Genomic DNA, 18,239 nt, shown 5'->3' with positions numbered 1-18,239 from the left:
ACACACCCTTCCCTCAAAGAAAATTCATGACATAATACAATCTCAAACTAGCTATATTTTTCTGAAATTTGATTACTTTATCATAAATTCTATTGTTTAATGTATTACTCAATCACAGTAGTGAATCCACCCTTACAATAAAGTAATATAATAAAATGCCATAAAACTGGGGCCATCCTGGCACCGCACCATCTTGCGCCCTTCAAGTTTGGGAACCAATGGCTTAAGGGCTCATTATAGTTGTACGTAGGTCCTACAGCATAGCCTCAATGCATTAGGCTGTGCATTGTTTTTTATATATACTTAAGCATAGTTGTCCACGTCATTACACATTCAGACCACTAGTAGGCAGTATCCACGCATGTAACCCACAGTAGCAGTAAAAGAACCAAAGAAGAAGCATCTTGGAGAGTAAACCCACGCTGTTTCTCAATTCCAAGAACGCAAAGAACGAACTTGCGTTTTCGTGGAGGCGACCTTGGAAGAACGAACTCAGAAGGTCGCGAGAACACAGAAGAGAATTAAGATGTGTGAGAATTAAGATGTGTGCGATCTTCCTGTTGGTCACGTGACCTTCCCAGATTTTAGAGCGCAAGTCTGCACTTGATGCATCCTCGATATCAAGAACACATCTGTGTATTTTTATGCGTCCTCTGTACTTGAGAATTGGAATTTAACTTAAATTGTTAATGATGACGTAGAGCGAGAAGACGAGGATGCAAGATCACTGAAGAACGCATATTGAGAAACAGCCCCACAAATGAAGACGAAGCAGCAGGTTTTGTTGTTTATGATTTGAGAAGACCAGCAGTGATGGAGGAAAATAGACAGTGACTATTGTTGTATACAGTGATCCATTGTGGGATTTGAGTTAAATCACTCCTCAACTTGGCCATCTTACTTGGTCTATCTTGGTGCTTACCGTCGCAAGTGGAAATGCTTATGAAAAAAAATTACGCAGATTTTTTTACCTCACAGGAGGGTTTCTACTACTGGATCAATCACAGCCCTTGCGGTTCGATCAGAAAATGTTAAATTGACAAATTAAACAAAAATTTTTAAATATAAAATATAATTGTTTATGTTAAATATAATATATAGAAAATGTTTAATTAAAAATATGAACATCTACGTCAATGACTTTTATTCGTTCTCCTTATCTCACATGGCTTGAAGGGCCAAATTAACTCTTTCCCCGCCATTGACAAGTTATCTCGTCAATTAAGAAAAAACATTTGTCTAAAAAACTTTCCTGAAAAAGTTTTTATGGTAATCTGTAAAATCGCGATTATCCGCTAGATGGTGCACTTACCCAATTTATAAAAATATTTAAGCCAAAAATTATTTATAAATTGTACACGTGTATTTTTTATAATCATTTTGAATCTGATCTCTAACAAAATTCCTTCACAAAAAGCAATTATTTCAGCTTTTTGCTCAAATGTTTGTATTTTTTAAGAAAGATACCCATATGTAAGAGTTTATAAACACAGAGAAAAGAAAGATATGATGAAAGTTTTTTCCCGTTTTTTTTTTTTTTTTAAGCAGAAGGTCTCTTCTTTTATTTGATATATTTGTATGTTTATATATTTTTAAAATAAAATTTTCTTGGAAAGAACTTTGTGAAACTTGTGAAAATCATAAAAAATGTTGGCAGGGAAATTTTCAAAAAAAGGCTGGCAGGTAATGAGTTAAACGTCATTGCGGGCCAATTTTGGTCGACGGGCCCTAGTTTGGGCATCTCTGTTTTAGAAGCATTGCAGTGCACATTAGGTTGTCTTTTTCACCCAATGGGTTGAGCCAGTTGGGTCATTTTATTGGGTCACACCAACCCAACACTGTTTACATGACCCATCAGGCCAACAGTATCATTTTCTGACGCGAGAGTCTTTAATCTCCTCAGGACAAATTGTTGGACTTACTGTATTTGGAGAAATAAAATGTGTTTAATGTTTTAGATATAATCTATTGCTGTACACAAGAAAATGCGAAAGTATGCATGTATTGATGCTTAGTAAAAGTGGCTTTGTCAGCTTTGGTTTGCTTTGCGAAATGATCACAATAAAGTTTGTTATATAGGCTACTTCTTTCAGATGTCTCTTTTGTTCAAAATTCAACGACTCGGGAGCATTGTGTCGTGTTATAAGTAATGTTTTATATGAATGAAACTGAAAGCTTCCGTCTATTTGTCCATCTTTGACTCATCATTGGGTTGCAAAATAACCCAAATTGGTCTACTTTTGGTGTGACTTTAGGATTAAATTTATTACAGTATTGTACAACATGGGGTTTTGGCTCAAGTGTTGGGTTCTTTAAATATCTCAAATATCATAAAAATCGAATTGTATTTTTTTGTTGTTCAAAACTGTCCTGCTTTCCTTCTTTTTTTGTCTACTAATGTTTTTTTGTTTAAAAATCTGTCACTGTTTTGTGCTGTAATCTCCAAATGTTTCTTCAGGACATCATGGCTCGTCAGCTCACGTTTGGAGGAATCGGTGTGTTGAGATAATGACAGTTTTGAGTGATGTTACTTCTTTCTAATTGAGGAAGACATCAATTAAATCTGTGCTTATCTCTACAAATAAGCCCAGTGAGAGACGGAGAGCAGCTTTACTCGCCATGACTTGCAGATGCTGGAGCGTTGTCCATTATCTGTCACTGGTTTCTTTACTTTGCTTTCACTCCTGTGTCACCATGATCAGCATAATGGGATTGCTGAATATGAAATGTGTTATTAATTTTACATATGTTTTTTAAAAGTTTATCTCGCGTAGTTGTGTTTCTCTGTATAAAAGCTCAGGATAGGACGTATTTAATTCATGAAAGTAGGAAATGAATGTTCCTCCATCTGTTAGAGACAGAAATTAGAGCTCTCTTTTAAAAGCGGCGCTTGCGGGGGGAGGCAGAGACTCGCAGAGCGGTTTGATCCCCGATGCCAGCTGAGTGCTGTGAAATGGCTCAGTTCCCCCTATAGATCACTCAAAGTAGGGCACTTACATTTAGAAACTGGCCCTGATGTACGCTCTGCACTTAAAGCAACAGACCACAGATGTTTATGTGCGCTTGTGATGTTCAAATGTATTGCAATTAACAGCAGAGATGCCAACATCTGCCACAGGTTACCACAGGTTTTACCAGTAAAATACTGTAAAGTCATAATTAGCGGCACTTTAAACAAAAATTACTATTACTAGTGTATATTTATGCAAATGTTGATTTTAGAGAGATGGTTTGTCAGAATGACAGTCATTTATGTTTTGTATTTTATGTAAATGAATATATTCCCAAGTAACAATGTTGCTAATAAGGTCAGCTGGAGTGTATTTGTACAGTGTGTTACTGAAGTGGTCGCTCTGAGATCTCTCAATGTTTAATTAACATCCGTAAGCAGGCTTTTAAGTGTCTTCTTGAAAGCACGACTCTTAGAGAAAGTGATGCGGGCCATCATTTGGGAATATCATCACCCTTAACAGTTTTTTTGGACACATAATAAGCTTTGATGTTTTGTTTTATGCCATGTTCACACTGCACGATTTTCTGCTGTCCTGGACGAAAAGGACAAAACATTTTTTTATACGTAGCTCCTAAACGGTGGTCCTTTGTCGTAGAGTAGGAGAGATCGAAAGCCGGTGTTATCAGGGTCTTGCAATTCAAGGATAGCCTGTCTGGCAGTGTCCGAAATTCCTACACTTACTGAGTAGCCAATGAAAACGCAACAAAAACTGCATCCCACAATGCAATGTGCTCAGATTGACCCTTCACCTTAACTCTCTCCTCGCCATTGACAAGTTATCTCATCAATTGAGAGAAAAAAATTGCATAAACAAATGCATCTTGCAGTTGATGGAGATTTGTGGGATGCACATCCAGGGCACAAAGCTCCCATTCCACCACATCACAAAGATGCTCTATTGGGTTGAGATCTGGTGACTGTGGGGCCATTTTAGTACAGTGAACTCAAGAAACCAATTTAAAATGATTCAAACTTTGTGACATGGTGCATTATCCTGCTGAGAGTAGCCATCAGAGGATAGATACATGGTGGTCATAAAGGGATGGACATGGTCAGAAACAATGCTCAGGTAGGCGTGGCATTTAAATGATGCCCAATTGGCACTAAGGGGCCTAAAGTGTGTCAAGAAAACATGCCCCACGCCATTACACCACCACCAGCAGCCTGCACAGTGGTAACAAGGCATTATGGATACATGTTCTCATTCTGTTTACGCCAAATTCTGACTCTACCATCTGAATGTCTCAACAGAAATCGAGACTCATCAGACCAGTCTACACTTTTCCAGTCTTCAACTGTCCAATTTTGTGAGCTCGTGCAAATTGTAGCCTCTTTTTCCTATTTGTAGTGGAGATGAGTGGTACTCGTTGGGGTCTTCTGCTGTTGTAGCCCATCCGCCTCAAGGTTGTGCGTGTTGTGGCTTCACAAATGGTTTGTTGCATACCTCGGTTGTAACGAGTGGTTATTTCACTCAAAGTTGCATCAGCTTGAATCAGTCGGCTCATTCTCCTCTGACCTCTAGCATCAACAAGGCATTTTCGCCCACAGGACTGCCGCATACTGGATGTTTTTTCCTTTTCACACCATGCTTTGTAAACCCTAGAAATGTTTGTGCGTAAAAATCCAAGTAACTGAGCAGATTGTGAAATACTCAGACCGGCCCGTCTGGCACCAACAACCATGCCACACTCAAAATTGCTTAAATCACCTTTTTTTCCTATTCTGACATTCAGTTTGGAGTTCAGGAGATTGACCAGGACCACAACCTTAAATGCATTGAAGCAACTGCCATGTGATTGGTTGGTTAGATAATTGCATTAATGAGAAATTGAACAGGTATTCCTAATAATCCGTTCGATTCAGACACTTAACTGCTAAGTTCGGTTTTCATACTGCGTGTTTGCAGCACTAATCTTTAAGTGCTGATGTTAACAGGTGTGAGCATCACAGACGCAGAGCTGAAGCATCCATACATAATATCCATAATGGAAACTATTTAAAAGGCGATTTTTAAACTGTGCGAATAAAACTTGAGAGTCTGTTTTATGGAGAATTTACTCAGCAGTGGTGTTGAACGATGAATTTGCACATGGCTTGTCTTAAAGCATATTAGAAACACCACATAGACATAGACAACAATAAAACTTGATTTTCCCCCAGGGGGACTTTAACATGAATTTCCATCATCAATATTAAAAATGGTCAAAAAGTGCAATGAACTTTTGACTTTCATTATAAAAAAAAGCTTCAGGCAGCAATTACGCTTCAATTTTACTTGGATGATTTTTTTTGTTTTACAGTGGGCACCCTGAAGTCTGAAACAAATTAATGTGTGTTCTCCAGTAACTCCATTAAAACGCAGGCATGTTGGGATTGCCGGAGTTCGCTCGCGTCTGTTGTCTTTCCGTCATTGCTGGGTTGAAATTGTTTGGGAGCTAATTGTTATCATCTCTGCGTGATCCTGCAGTCCAACACGAAATGCACTGCAAGTATTTCTCCAGACTTTAAAGACTCCTTTCTTCTTGCACTTGAGAACATTTACTGAATGTTTTTCCGGTGTCATGTGAGGGTGTGCTGTCTAGAAACATGAATTTCAAAGGCACATTGTCATTTGTGATGAAAAGCAAGTTTTGGTTGTTTAGTTCGTGTGTATGTGTGCGCGTTTTGCTTCTGAAACAAGTTCATTTACTGGAGTAAAGTGAAGATGGGATAATTGGTCCCAGGATCAAAGTCTGCTGGTTGAGTGGGACGGCAGTCGCTGGGCTTTTAGCCGTTTAGTATACAGTGTTTCATTGTGTAATTGGGCTGTGTTTTCAGCTGTGGATGTGCCCTAATCATCCGTGTTTGTCTCTTTCATACTCAAATCCACCCAACAGAGGAGATTGAACAAAGCTGTGTCTGCAGCTCCATGCTGATTTTACACAACACTACATGTTTATCCTCTTTGTGTTTTGAGTTTTTCCAGTTGGTTTGATCAGTTAGAGAGAAGTAAATCTTTCATTGATTGTCATGTTCTCTCTTTAAAAATTCGTTCTTGGAAATTACGGTACTAAAGCTGTTACTGGGGTGGTACCCTTTCAAAAAGTATACCTTGTACCTAAAGAGTTCATATTAGTGCCTGATGTAAAGAGTACATATCTGTACCTTATGGTACACACTGCAAAAAAAATGATTTTCAAGAAAAAAGAATTGTCTTGTTTTCATTACAAATATTTTAAATTCTTAAATTAAGATGTTTTTTCTTGATGAGCAAAACGACCCAAGAAAATAGGTCTAGTTTTTAGACCAAAAATATCAAATTTAAGTGATTTTGTTCATAAAACAAGCAAAAAAATCTGCCAATGGGGTAAGCTAGTGGTAAGTTAGTGTTTAAGAAAAATGTTTAAGATTTTTTGCTTACCAAATTGGCAGATTTTTTTGCTTGTTTTATGAACAAAATCACTTAAATTTGATATTTTTGGTTTAAAAACTAGACTTATTTTCTTGGGTCGTTTTGATCATCCAGAAAAAGCATCTTAATTTAAGAATTTTAGATAAATACTTTTGTCTTGAAAATCATTTTTGCAGTGCATATTAGGACCTTTTGAAAGTTACTGCCGCAGTGACAGCTTGGGAGTCATCTTGTCACATATTCAGCAACAGTGAATTTTTACTGTGAATATTAACAATGTAATGGAACTAGAGATGTTCATATCGACCGATTAACCGAAGGTAAGAATTTATGACCAATTAATATTATCAGTTAAAAGGTATAACATTTGTTAACGCACGGTGTGTGTCGACATTTCACCACTTTTGTATCCTTAATTTGTGAATGGCCTGTAAATGACTCAGGGGCTGTCCACACGGAGACGCGTATCACTGTATACGTATAAATTTGTTATCGTATTGGCGTTTCATCCACACGGATCCGGCGTTTTGGGAGACTGAATCCGCTATTTTTTGAAACCGGGTCCTAAAGTGGAAAAATCTGAAATCGACACCCTTGCGGTTTCGTCTGTACAGCCAATCCGTATATTTTGTGAAGCGAAAACGTGATCACATCACGTGTCGGAAGCGTCACAAGTAACAGCCACAACAATAACGGCGGACTACGTGATTGTGTTCGTGCTACAGAAGCTACTAAAGCCTATTAGCTTTATTACAGCAAAATCTATTGCTTCTATGCAATTGTGGTGACCAACAATCGATAATAGACAACACCATACGTTGGTTATGCGCATGCTCAAAGTCTTCTTCTCCGTGTATAGTGTATATCTGTGGCAGAATTACAGCGCCCCATACTGGTCCGGCATATATACTACACCGCTTTCAGTCGGTTGCAGTGGTTTCGTGTGTACGGATTATTTTTTTAGAGCAAGGAAAAAAACTTATCGGATAGGGAATGCACCAGCTCCGTGTAGACATAGCCTCAAATTGTTGCTACCCTGACGGTCTGGTAAAGAAATCATTTGTACTGCATACAAAAAGAGTGCTTGGACTCAACAACAAAAAATTTACGCAACAGTTTGCATCAATTTTTAAAGTTAGGACAACTAACAACAAACTATATTGAGTTGGATGTACTTAGAAAATTGTTGAAAACAAATTTATTAAAATTAAGTTGTTTTAACCCTTTTACCGACATTTTCACAGCACGGTAGGCCTTATATTGAGTTGGATAAAATCCACAAAAGATGGGGATGAGAGTTTAATCTTGCCACAGGTCTTCTGCCCCACCCCTTTATTTGACGCTAGCATATAGTGGGATATGACTTTTCTATTTTTACGTAAAAACAACAGGTTTTATTCTTCAGTCAGTCTCACATACAGGAAGAAAGTTGCAGGCCAGTCATTAAATAATAGGGTCGAACAAGAAGTATGAATGAAACCATGATGTTGTTGTGAACAGGGTAGATGGAAACAATAGAAATATAGCAAAATATATGAAACAGAAATACTTGCATTACAGAATTTTCCAAAATCATGTGTAAACGTACATAATAAGCTGAAGTATGATGTGAGAAGAATCTGTGAGTGGATTTTATGGGTGGATTATACGCGGCTGTTGAATGCTTTATTCTGATTGGCTGAGAAATGTTCCACGGGTGTTGATTATTTTAAACCGCACACCTAACCTGTTAAATGTCTTAAAAATAGGCACCAGAGCAATGTTTGTGGTAACCGTGGTATAAGAGTAATAATTAACTCCGGTCCTTTGAATTATTTAAAATTAATGCACACCCGCTTTGTGCCGCATTACCACCTTTGATGTGCATTATTTTCGTCAATTATTCCTTAAATAATAAACCGAAGTGATTGTAAAGTTATATCTTGTCTTTACCAAATTGTTTTCTGTTTTTTGCCCTTCAAAAAAGTGTGCGTTTGGTCCATTTAGGGATGTTCAAATCAGTTAATTTTCTCGACCCACGACTGCAGCTTGTCAACCGAACATTAAAACGTTAACTGATGCCATTGAGTAAAAATAGAGTTTGCGGTTGTCTGTGACCCAGTAAAAACAATACAAACATTTCATTTCATTTAAACATGCAAACAGCAGCAAAAGATCAACAACAGAACCAGGATTCATACATTATTCATACATTATTACATTAACATCCAAAGAGGGCAGATTGTATCTTTTTCATCTACCACAGAGGCCATTTCTAAAGCAGGACACATTTCAAAAAGTTTTGCGTCTTCTTTGTCTGTTTGTGTAAAAGGAGAGATGTTTATGATCAGGCTCTGACACAATTAGTGAAGGTCTGTTCGGACTTGCGTGAGACGGAGACGAATCGCGTCATTTTCTGCACACACATGCAGCTTTCAAACCAAACTTTCAATCATACTCACGGAAACATACACTATAAGAAATAATTCAAGGGATCTGTTGCCACTGCTTAATTTAATGCATTGGTGCAAGTTTAAAATTTCTTATTTATTTGTTTAATGAAACGTTGCAAACTTTTTTATTGAGTGGTCCTGACATAATAACGTTGATAATTGCATCAACTTAATATTGTGTGTAACTTCAACTTAAATATCTGTGTTAGTTTGTTTAAAACATTATTTAAGTTGTAGCGATTCAATATAATTAGCTTGAGTTTAGGTTTCAGTTTCCCAGCATGCCTCGCATGGGACTTGATAGTGAGAGTAAATGTAGAAATATGGTGTTATTTTATGCATCAAGATGAAAACATGAGAAGACTTATGAATGTATAATGTTCAGGGGTCTCGTTTATAAAACGATACGTAGGATCCTTACTAAAAGTCTAAAATGGCATACCCCAAAAAATATTAAGACTTATAAAACAATGTTCCCTTTATAAATCACAGATCACCTGCAAGTGTGCATACATTTCTCATCCTCAGATCCCACCCTGCAAGCTCATTCTCCCATTAAGTTTGTTTTTTATAGATCACAACCGTGCGTGGGAACTGGCGTACGCATGTTTTATACATGAGACCCCTGTACTTTTATTTTTTAAAAGAGTTTTTATGTTGTTGATCTTTAAGAGGTTACGATTGTGCTGAAGAGGGCATTTAGCTAAAACAGACTAAGATTGATTGTCTTCTGCAACCTAACAAGTGTTGTTAATTAAAAAAGGTGTCCACGATTGAATCAAATTTAAAATAATGTCCAGAAACAAGTTAAGCATTAAAAAGGGCAAAATTGCACCATTAACAGTAGTTCATATGACATGCATTATATTCTTAAACCAGCATTTTTATGTGGCTGAAATTGAAGCCATTACTGTATGTTGAAATGTGTTGAATTGAATGTAAGGAGCAGACAAGAACAAAACTCTCATAAGGTTTCAGAACCTATAAACCTTTCTGGGACTTTTAGTGCCTACTTGAAATCGAAAAATGGAATTGAAATCTTCCAAAGAGAGAAGTTTAGTGGATAAATGGATGACTAAATCTTCAATACTGTAATTTGTTACTGTATTTATCACACTAACCGCTTGTAATAATAATAATGTTTGTACCTAAATCATTTTGCATATCTGATTCCTAGATTTTTTGCTTCAGTACATTAAAGGGGTCATATTATGAAAATTTGACTTTTTCCATGTTTAAGTGCTATAATTGGGTCCCCAGTGCTTCTATTAACGTAAAAAATGTAAAAAAAAAAAAAAAAAAAGATAAACCCAGTAAAGTTTTGGTAACCATTCTCTCCAAGCATGTGAAAAATCGATAATTGAAATCTGGCTCCCCTTGTGATGTCAGAAGGGGTTAATACCGCCCCTTAATCTGCACTATGCAACCACGGCACTGCCATTTAGTGCAGAAATTAGCTCATTTGCATTTAAAAGGACACCCAAAGTGGCAATTTTAATTATTATAAAATTATTATGTGTTATTTTGAACCAAACAATTATTATCAAACATATATACGTTTTGTCAAATGTCCCCTTTAAAACACGCAGTTATTCAGAATATCTGATAAACACATATTTTTAAACCAATTATCAGTGACCTAGCAACCTAACAAAACACCCTTGCAACTGCACGTAGCGTGACATTTTTCATCCAAAAATCTTTCAATTGCTGTGTAATCTCTTTCAGCAAACAGTGTAATTTCAGTGTGAAGAGTAAACTGTCTGGCAGCAGTAGATTTTATGGGGCAATATTGGTTTTATTACTTTTTGTTTCTTTGTTAAAATGATAAAAGAAGCAGTTATTAAAGTTCAGTTTATCTAACCTCTTGTCTCTCTGTAACTTTTCGTTTCGTGTTATCGACGAGCCCCTGTGGATTTCATCTCCTCTGTACAGACGGTTTCTGCTGTCCACAAACAGATATTGTTTTCCAGAAATGTCTGCCGGTTAAAGAACGTGTTAGGGCTTATATTAATATACTGTGGTTTGTTTTGGTTTTACAGAATGTCTAAAGCCTTTGTCATTTATGACCCTGGGCCACAAGGGTCATAAGGGTGCATTTTGAAATTGAGATTTATACATAATCTGAATAAATACGCTTTCACTTGATGTATGGTTTGTTAGGATAGGACAATGTTTGGCTGACGTACAACTATTTCAAAATCTGGAATCTTACGAAATTTACAAAATATATACATGCATCTTTACATAATAACCTAATTATTTTGGCATTTGCTACATATATACCTGTGCATATTGGTTAACTCATTTAAATACATTAACCCACACCAGTTTATTCTTCATTGTCTCTTATAGATAATCATCAGCACGATTACACCAGCCATCTGGATCTCACCGGTTCACACACACCAAAAATTGGTAAGTTATTTTCTGGCTTTTTAAAGGTTCACAGGGAAATCCTAAAAACGGTTTCATGTCTGCTGTACCTGTCATGGCTACAAATGATGCTTTACCCACACCGAGCCAAACTGAAGTTTAATTGATTTATTAAGACATCTCAAAACTATCACATCCAGATGATTTTAGCATGAAGAACATGTCTTATAATATCAGCACACGTTGATGAAAATTATTAATGAGGCTAGATTTTATCTGCAGAAATGACTTTCATAATGAGCCTCATCAAATAAGCGCTGATAAGCTCAATCCCTGACAGTCCTTGAGATCAGAGAAATCCTTTATCAAAGATTGAACGGTGAAAAAAACACGGAAATTAAAAGCTTAGCCTGTAAATGGCCTCGCTAGCAGCAGGATTTCCGTAACAAACAGTACGTTAATCGAATCTCCACAGTTATTGAAAAGCCACAATTGTATTTACTCCGACCGTATCTCCCTTTTCCCAAATGTGATTTGGTTTGAAAAGGCTTGTCAGGCTGTAATCACACATTGGCCACGGCTGTCACGGTGGAACGGTGACCATTAACACCTGCGCCGTATTGAATTAAATGTCTTTTGTGCTGCTATCAGCTCATGAAGTTCATTACAGAGAGAAGAGTCCACTTACATTAACCCGATCCGGCCCGGATGACTCTCAACAGCCCACGTCTTTCAATAATAATATGTGATCCGCTCCATCATTTTGAGTCACTTGAGTCACAAACATTATGTTTCTACTTCAAGCTGTTGGCTTGATATAATTACTATCACAAACTGTTATCGGATAAATAGACTCCAAAACAATATTTATTTCAGCATACATTAAATAAGAGCTTATAATAACAGACATCATATTGCACGTTTTAGAAATTATAAAAATAGCTTGATGTTCTTTTGAAGGATAATGCTTTAATTTATCTAGATGTGGAAACTGGATAACTGAGCGCAGGTAAATGTAAAGTTAAGTTACATTGATTGATTTACTCGCTGTTAGGGGTGCACACCATGTTTAATCGACTGGGCAGCTACAGATAACTTCTGTACATATTAAACAAACAAAAAAGCATTTATTGTTTGAACTTGGGGATTTTAATTGGGATAGTTTGAGACTTTTTGAAAGAAAAACACAAAACAGGTCAAATTCTGTATTTGGCTTAATATTGAGTTTCCACATAAACAGCAATTCTGACTCAGAATGATAGAACACATCACACGTTATATATGCCACAGTGGGTAAACATCATGTAAAATATTAAACGTTTTTTTTTCTGATTTTGTTTTTCTCACTTGGGTTATTAGGACACAGAATAGAGTACTACGGTAAGCAGTACACATGTTGTACATGTGTATTATTTTCCTTTCCCCTTATGTATGTTTATATAGAATCTTATATTTTGTTGATCTGTCACTATCTGCTGGTGTGTAAGGTCTCTCTGTGCTTGTCTGTGTGTGTACAGTAGGCTATATCTGCTGTGGTCTCTGTGTGTACGGTCTCTCTGTGCTGGGCTCTGTGTGTTTTCTGTCTCTCTGTGCTGGTCTCTCTGTGTGTGTACAGTCTCTCTGTGCTGGTCTCTGTGTGTTTTCTGTCTCCCTGTGCTGATCTCTGTGTGTATGGTCTCTCTGGGCTTGTTTCTGTGTGTACAGTCTCTCTATGCTGGTCTCTCTGTATGTGCCATCTCTCTGTGCTGATCTCTGTGTGTATGGTCTCTCTGTGCTGGTCTCTCTGTGCAGGTCTCAATGAGTACAGTCTCTCTGTGCAGGTCTCAATGAGTACAGTCTCTCTGTGCTGGTCTCTGTGTGTACGGTCTCTCTGTGCTGGTCTCTTTGTGTGTGCCGTCTCTCTGTGCTGGTCTCTGTGTGTGTTCTGACTCTTTATGCTGTTCTCTGTGTGTACGGTCTCTCTGTGCTGGTCTCTTTGTGTGTGCCGTCTCTCTGTGCTGGTCTCTGTGTGTGTTCTGACTCTTTATGCTGTTCTCTGTGTGTACGGCCTCTCTGTGCTGGTCTCTGTTTGTGTAATGTATATCTGTGCTGGTCGCTGTGTGTATGGTCTCTCTATGCTGGTCTCTGTGTGTATGGTCTCTCTGTGCTGGTCTCTGTGTGTGTTCTGTCTCTCTGAGCTGGTCTCTTTGTTTACGGTTTCTCTGTGCTGGTCTCTGTGTGTACGACCTCTCTGTGCTGTCTCTGTTTGTGTAATGTCTATCTGTGCTGGTCACTGTGTGTACAGTCTCTCTGTACTGGTCTCTGTGTGTACAGTCTCTTTGTGCTGGTCTCTGTGTGTACGGTTTCTCTGTGCTGGTCTCTGTTTGTGTATTGTCTATCGGTGCTGGTCACTGTGTGTACAGTCTCTCTGTGCTGGTCTCTGTGTGTGTTCTGTCTATCTGTGCTGGTCGCTGTGTGTACGGTCTCTCTGTGCTGGCCTCTGTGTGTGTATGGTCTCTCTGTATGTAGTCTCTCTGTTCTGATCGCTGTGTGTACAGTCTCTCTGTGCTGGTCTCTGTTTGTGTACAGTCTCTCTGTGCTGGTCTATGTGTGTACGGTCTCTCTGTGCTGGTCTCTCTGTGTGTAGTCTCTCTGTGCTGGTCTCTGTGTTTACGGTCTCTCTGTGCTGGTCTCTGTGTGTACGGCCTCTCTGTGCTGGTCTCTGAGTGTACAGTCTCTCTATGCTGGTCTCTGTGTGTACAGTCTCTCTATGCTGGTCTCTGTGTGTACAGTTACTCTGTGCTGGTCTCTGTGTGTTCTTGTCTCTCTGTCCTGGTCTCTGTGTGTTCAGTCGCTCTGTGCTGGTCTTTGTGTGTTCTTGTCTCTCTGTCCTGGTCTCTGTGTGTGGTCTCTCTGTGCTGGTCTCTGTGTTTACGGTTTCTCTGTGCTGGTCTCTGTTTGTACGGCCTCTCTGTGCTGGTCTCTGTGTGTACAGTCTTTCTATGCTGGTCTCTGTGTGTACAGTCACTCTGTGCTGGTCTCTGTGTATCTTGTCTCTCTGTCCTGGTCTCTGTGTGTACAGTCTCTCTATGCTGGTCTCTGTGTGTTCAGTCACTCTGTGCTGGTCTTTGTGTGTTCTTGTCTCTCTGTCCTGGTCTCTGTGTGTATGGTCTCTCTGTGCAGGTCTCAATGAGTACAGTCTCTCTGTGCTGGTCTCTGTGTGTTTTCTGTCTCTCTGTGCTAGTCTTTGTGTGTACAGTCTCTCTTTGCTGGTCTCTGTGTGTACAGTCTCTCTGTGCTGGTTTGTCTGTGTGTTCAGTCTCTCTGTGCTGGTCTCTGTGTGTATGGTCTCTCTGTGCTGGTCTCTGTGTGTACGGTCTCTCTTTGCTGGCCTCTGTGTGTGTATGGTCTCCCTGTGTGTGTACGGTCTCTCTCTGCTGGTCTCTCTGTGTGTACGGTCTCTCTGTGCTGGTCTCTGTGTGTGTACAGTTTCTTTTTGTTTGACAAGATCACAAATGTTAAAGTCTGGATGTTATCGGAAAGAGTTTGTCTGGGTCTGACAATAATCTATTTTTTGTCTTGTTTTCTATTTTAAATACCTAAACAACTTTAAAACAAAGTACATTTACTTGAGAAGCAAAATTGTGTACGTCAGTATGACACAGCAAACATTTCTCATTAGAAAGATAATTCTAACTAAATTTAATTTTTAATTTATGCTTTAAAAATGCAAATGTATAAGAAACTGGTCTTTAATTCAAGATATAGTCTCTGAAAGTCTTATTTTCTCCTTTATGTAGTTTAATTTATGTTTTCATAGATATTTTTCTGAATGAATAACAAAATGTGTTTGACTAGATGAGCAGCTGCTCGGAGTTACATTCGCTATCATTAAACAAGCTCTTACGCGCACACACGCTGTGTTTTCTGACAGATGTCACCGTTTCATGCACACATTCTGTTGATGTGTTTCATCTTTCTTTCTTTCTGCCTCTGTTTCTTTGACCCTACAGAGAAGCCAAGGATGAACAACATTCTGACGTCTCAGACTGAACCTTACGATCTGTCATTCTCACGATCTTTCCAGAACCTCACTCATCTCCCTCCCTCTTATGAGATGGCCATGAAAGCAGAATTAAGTGAGTACTCGCCCTGTCTCGCTGTATATGTCCTTCCAATGAGAAAAAGAGGGTGAGAGAAACAAAAAAATCCAGAAAATATCAATACAACAGAAGTTTAATAGAAATGTAATGTGTTTTTTAGTTTTATTTTGTTTTAGGATTATTTAACAAAAACATTTGACCTTGGTGAGAAATTGAAATGTATTTCAATTTATAAAATGAATGTGGACTACATAGCTCAGATTATGGTTTTGGATTAATTCAATGAAAAAAGTTTATATGGAGATTTTTGACTTTCGAATGCTGATTTTAGTATCAAATCTGAACACAGTTTGAGACGCATGTGAAGATGTTTTCCTCAGGGGGAAAATCTGTGAAGCAGTAGACATAAGCAAAAGTCTCAAATTGCTCATCGTTTAATATCATTGCTGTCCTGGGGAATCAACTCAGATATTTAAATTACATTGCCGTAGGTTTAGAGCCGGAGGATTGTTTCTTGAATTGGAAAGTTTTTGCAATCCCTATTCTGTTGACCTTCAGCAAGACACTCGCCTATAATAAATACATTGTGTACCTCTCAGAATAAAAAGCACCTGCTTAATGAAAAATAACCACTGGACGTTGCCAGAAGACATCTTTCATTAAATATAAAGGCCAATATGAATGAATAAAGTATTGGCATACAGAAGTCGTATGATTAGATGCACTTTAGCTAAATGATATTCGAAACACAGCACAAAGAATAGAGCGTCTTTAATGCAGGATTGTACATTGATAAAACCACTTCAAACTACTCAGGACGAAAAATTGCAAAGAGACCTATTCAGTCTCAATTGTTTATCCAAGACAGCAATGGGATTCGTCGGAAAGCTCAGCTGAATCTTGTGTTTACTTATACGTTTCAGATGAGTATCACTAATGCATGTAACAATAGCCTTCATTTCACCGCCTAGGTTAACTATAGATCCAAGATAGTCAGGGGATGAGTAACCCACTTCTATCCACTTCTATATATACGTACATGCTGTTTTTGCCAAAATAGCTTTTGATATGCATGATATGTAAACAAAGTCAACAGTGATTACAAGGTGTTTGGTTTTATTTATTTATTTTTTATTTATTTATTAGACATTTATTACATTTTCAATGACTGACCAAATTTTTGCCTAGATATCTGGGTTGTGTTTGGACAGCTATTAGATGTTTTATGAACATAAAATGTTTGCTGGGATGTCCCTTGGGGAAATCTTACATCAATATCTCAATGTTAATATAAATTTCCTCCAATTTGTTTTCAATATTCTGCAAAATTAAAATGAATAAACTTGTACTTAATAAAGTAAAATCTCATCTTATGGTCTTGGTACAATAAATATGCGCTCATAATCTTAATATAATGTACTTGGTACCAGACAGCAGACGACTTCCATCCGGATCCACACCGGAGCTGCTGACTTTGGTTCGGATCCGGTGTGAATCCGGCCCAGAGTCGTCTGTAGGCATATTTGATCAAATTAAAAATTGAGGTTTATGGTTGGATCCTAAATTGACTTTTAAACCTCATATTGATTATATACTTTTGCGAAATAAAAATAGGAACTAGTGTACTATATCGATCTAAACAGTATTTTACATTTAGTGTTTGGAAACAAAACTTACACTACCCTGTTTGTGATGATGCAAATATAGTGCAACCCTGTATCACAAAATTATGTACCTATAGTCACGTAAATGTTTTATTCTTTTTCGTGATACTGTCACGAATTTCCGCATTTTTTCGTGATCGTACGTTTTTGTTACTCGACTGGTTTGTACTATTTTCAAACCATTGATGCTTCGGTTTAGGGTTAGATTTGGTGTTTGCGTTAGGATGTCACTTTAAGTGTTGGTTTATACTTTTTTATGATTTATTGTTTTATATTTTATGATTTTTAAACCATTGTCGCCTGGCATTAGGGTTAGAGTTTGTTTGGGTAAGGATGTCATTTTATGTAAATCTAACCCTTAACCGAAGCGACAATGGTAAGAAAATAGGAAGAAAACAGTTGAGTAACAAATATGTGCCAGTGACACGTAAACGAAATGCGTGACATGTTCACGCAAAAAGTCGGGAAAAACGTGTCAGTGTCACGGAAAAGACTCACACATTTACGTGACTATACGTACGTAATTTCATGATACTGGGTTGTGTAGTTTACCAGAATGCATCTTAAACGAATCTTTTGCCTCTTACTACTAATGCCTCTTATAACTTGTGTTATGTTATAGGACATATAAAATAATATTAGTCTCGATTAATCACATACAAAATAAAAGTTTGTGTTTGCATATGTGTGTGTGTGTGTGTGTGTGTGTGTGTGTGTGTGTGTGTGTGCACTGTTTGTATATATTATGTATATATAAATACACACATACATGTATGAATAAAAAAATATATTTAGGTATATTGTTTATTTATATTTATAATATAAAATATATTAACAAATTAATCGCCATTGACGAGTTATCTCGTCATTTATGAGTTAATATTTAACTAATAAATATGCCTTTCTGGACGAATTTCAAAGTGAAAGTGTAAAACCGCTTTTATCCACTAGATGGCGCCAAACCGAATTTATCAAAAACGGAAGTTAAAAAGATTTAATGATTTATTTTAACTGCCTTTATGTTTGATAGTCATTCTGAGTCTGATCTCTAACATAAATTCCTTTACAAAAACGCAATTTTTTAAGCTTTTTGCTCAAAATGTTGTATTTTTGAAGAGAAATATCCATATTTTAGTGGTTAAATTAAGTAGAAAAAGTAAATATATAATGAAACGTTTTTCCCCATTTTGTTTGTTTGTTTGTTTGTTTGAAAGCAGAGGGTGTGTTCTTTAATTTGATATAATTTGTATGTTTATATATTTATAGAAGATAATTTTTCCT

At 37.4% G+C, this 18,239-nt stretch overlaps 1 protein-coding gene across 3 annotated transcripts in view; it reads left to right on the top strand.

The window, feature by feature from the left end:
- The window catches only part of LOC129436729 (protein shisa-6), a 122,907-nt gene that overhangs the window by 98,651 nt on the left and 6,017 nt on the right, over positions 1-18,239 (top strand). For 2 of the 3 annotated variants that reach the window (XM_055194965.2, XM_055194966.2), the window contains exons 6-8: positions 11,192-11,254; positions 12,572-12,592; positions 15,205-15,330. In XM_055194965.2, the coding sequence (XP_055050940.2) occupies positions 11,192-11,254; positions 12,572-12,592; positions 15,205-15,330 (210 nt within the window). The remainder of the gene's footprint in view (positions 1-11,191; positions 11,255-12,571; positions 12,593-15,204; positions 15,331-18,239) is intronic. The other variant, XM_073865140.1, reaches the window with a different exon arrangement.

This window comes from Misgurnus anguillicaudatus, unplaced genomic scaffold (assembly GCF_027580225.2).
Source record: "Misgurnus anguillicaudatus unplaced genomic scaffold, ASM2758022v2 HiC_scaffold_29, whole genome shotgun sequence".
Lineage (NCBI taxonomy): Eukaryota > Metazoa > Chordata > Actinopteri > Cypriniformes > Cobitidae > Misgurnus > Misgurnus anguillicaudatus.
The sequence above is the reverse complement of the archived record's forward strand: the minus strand, read 5'-3'. Positions and strand labels throughout refer to the sequence as shown.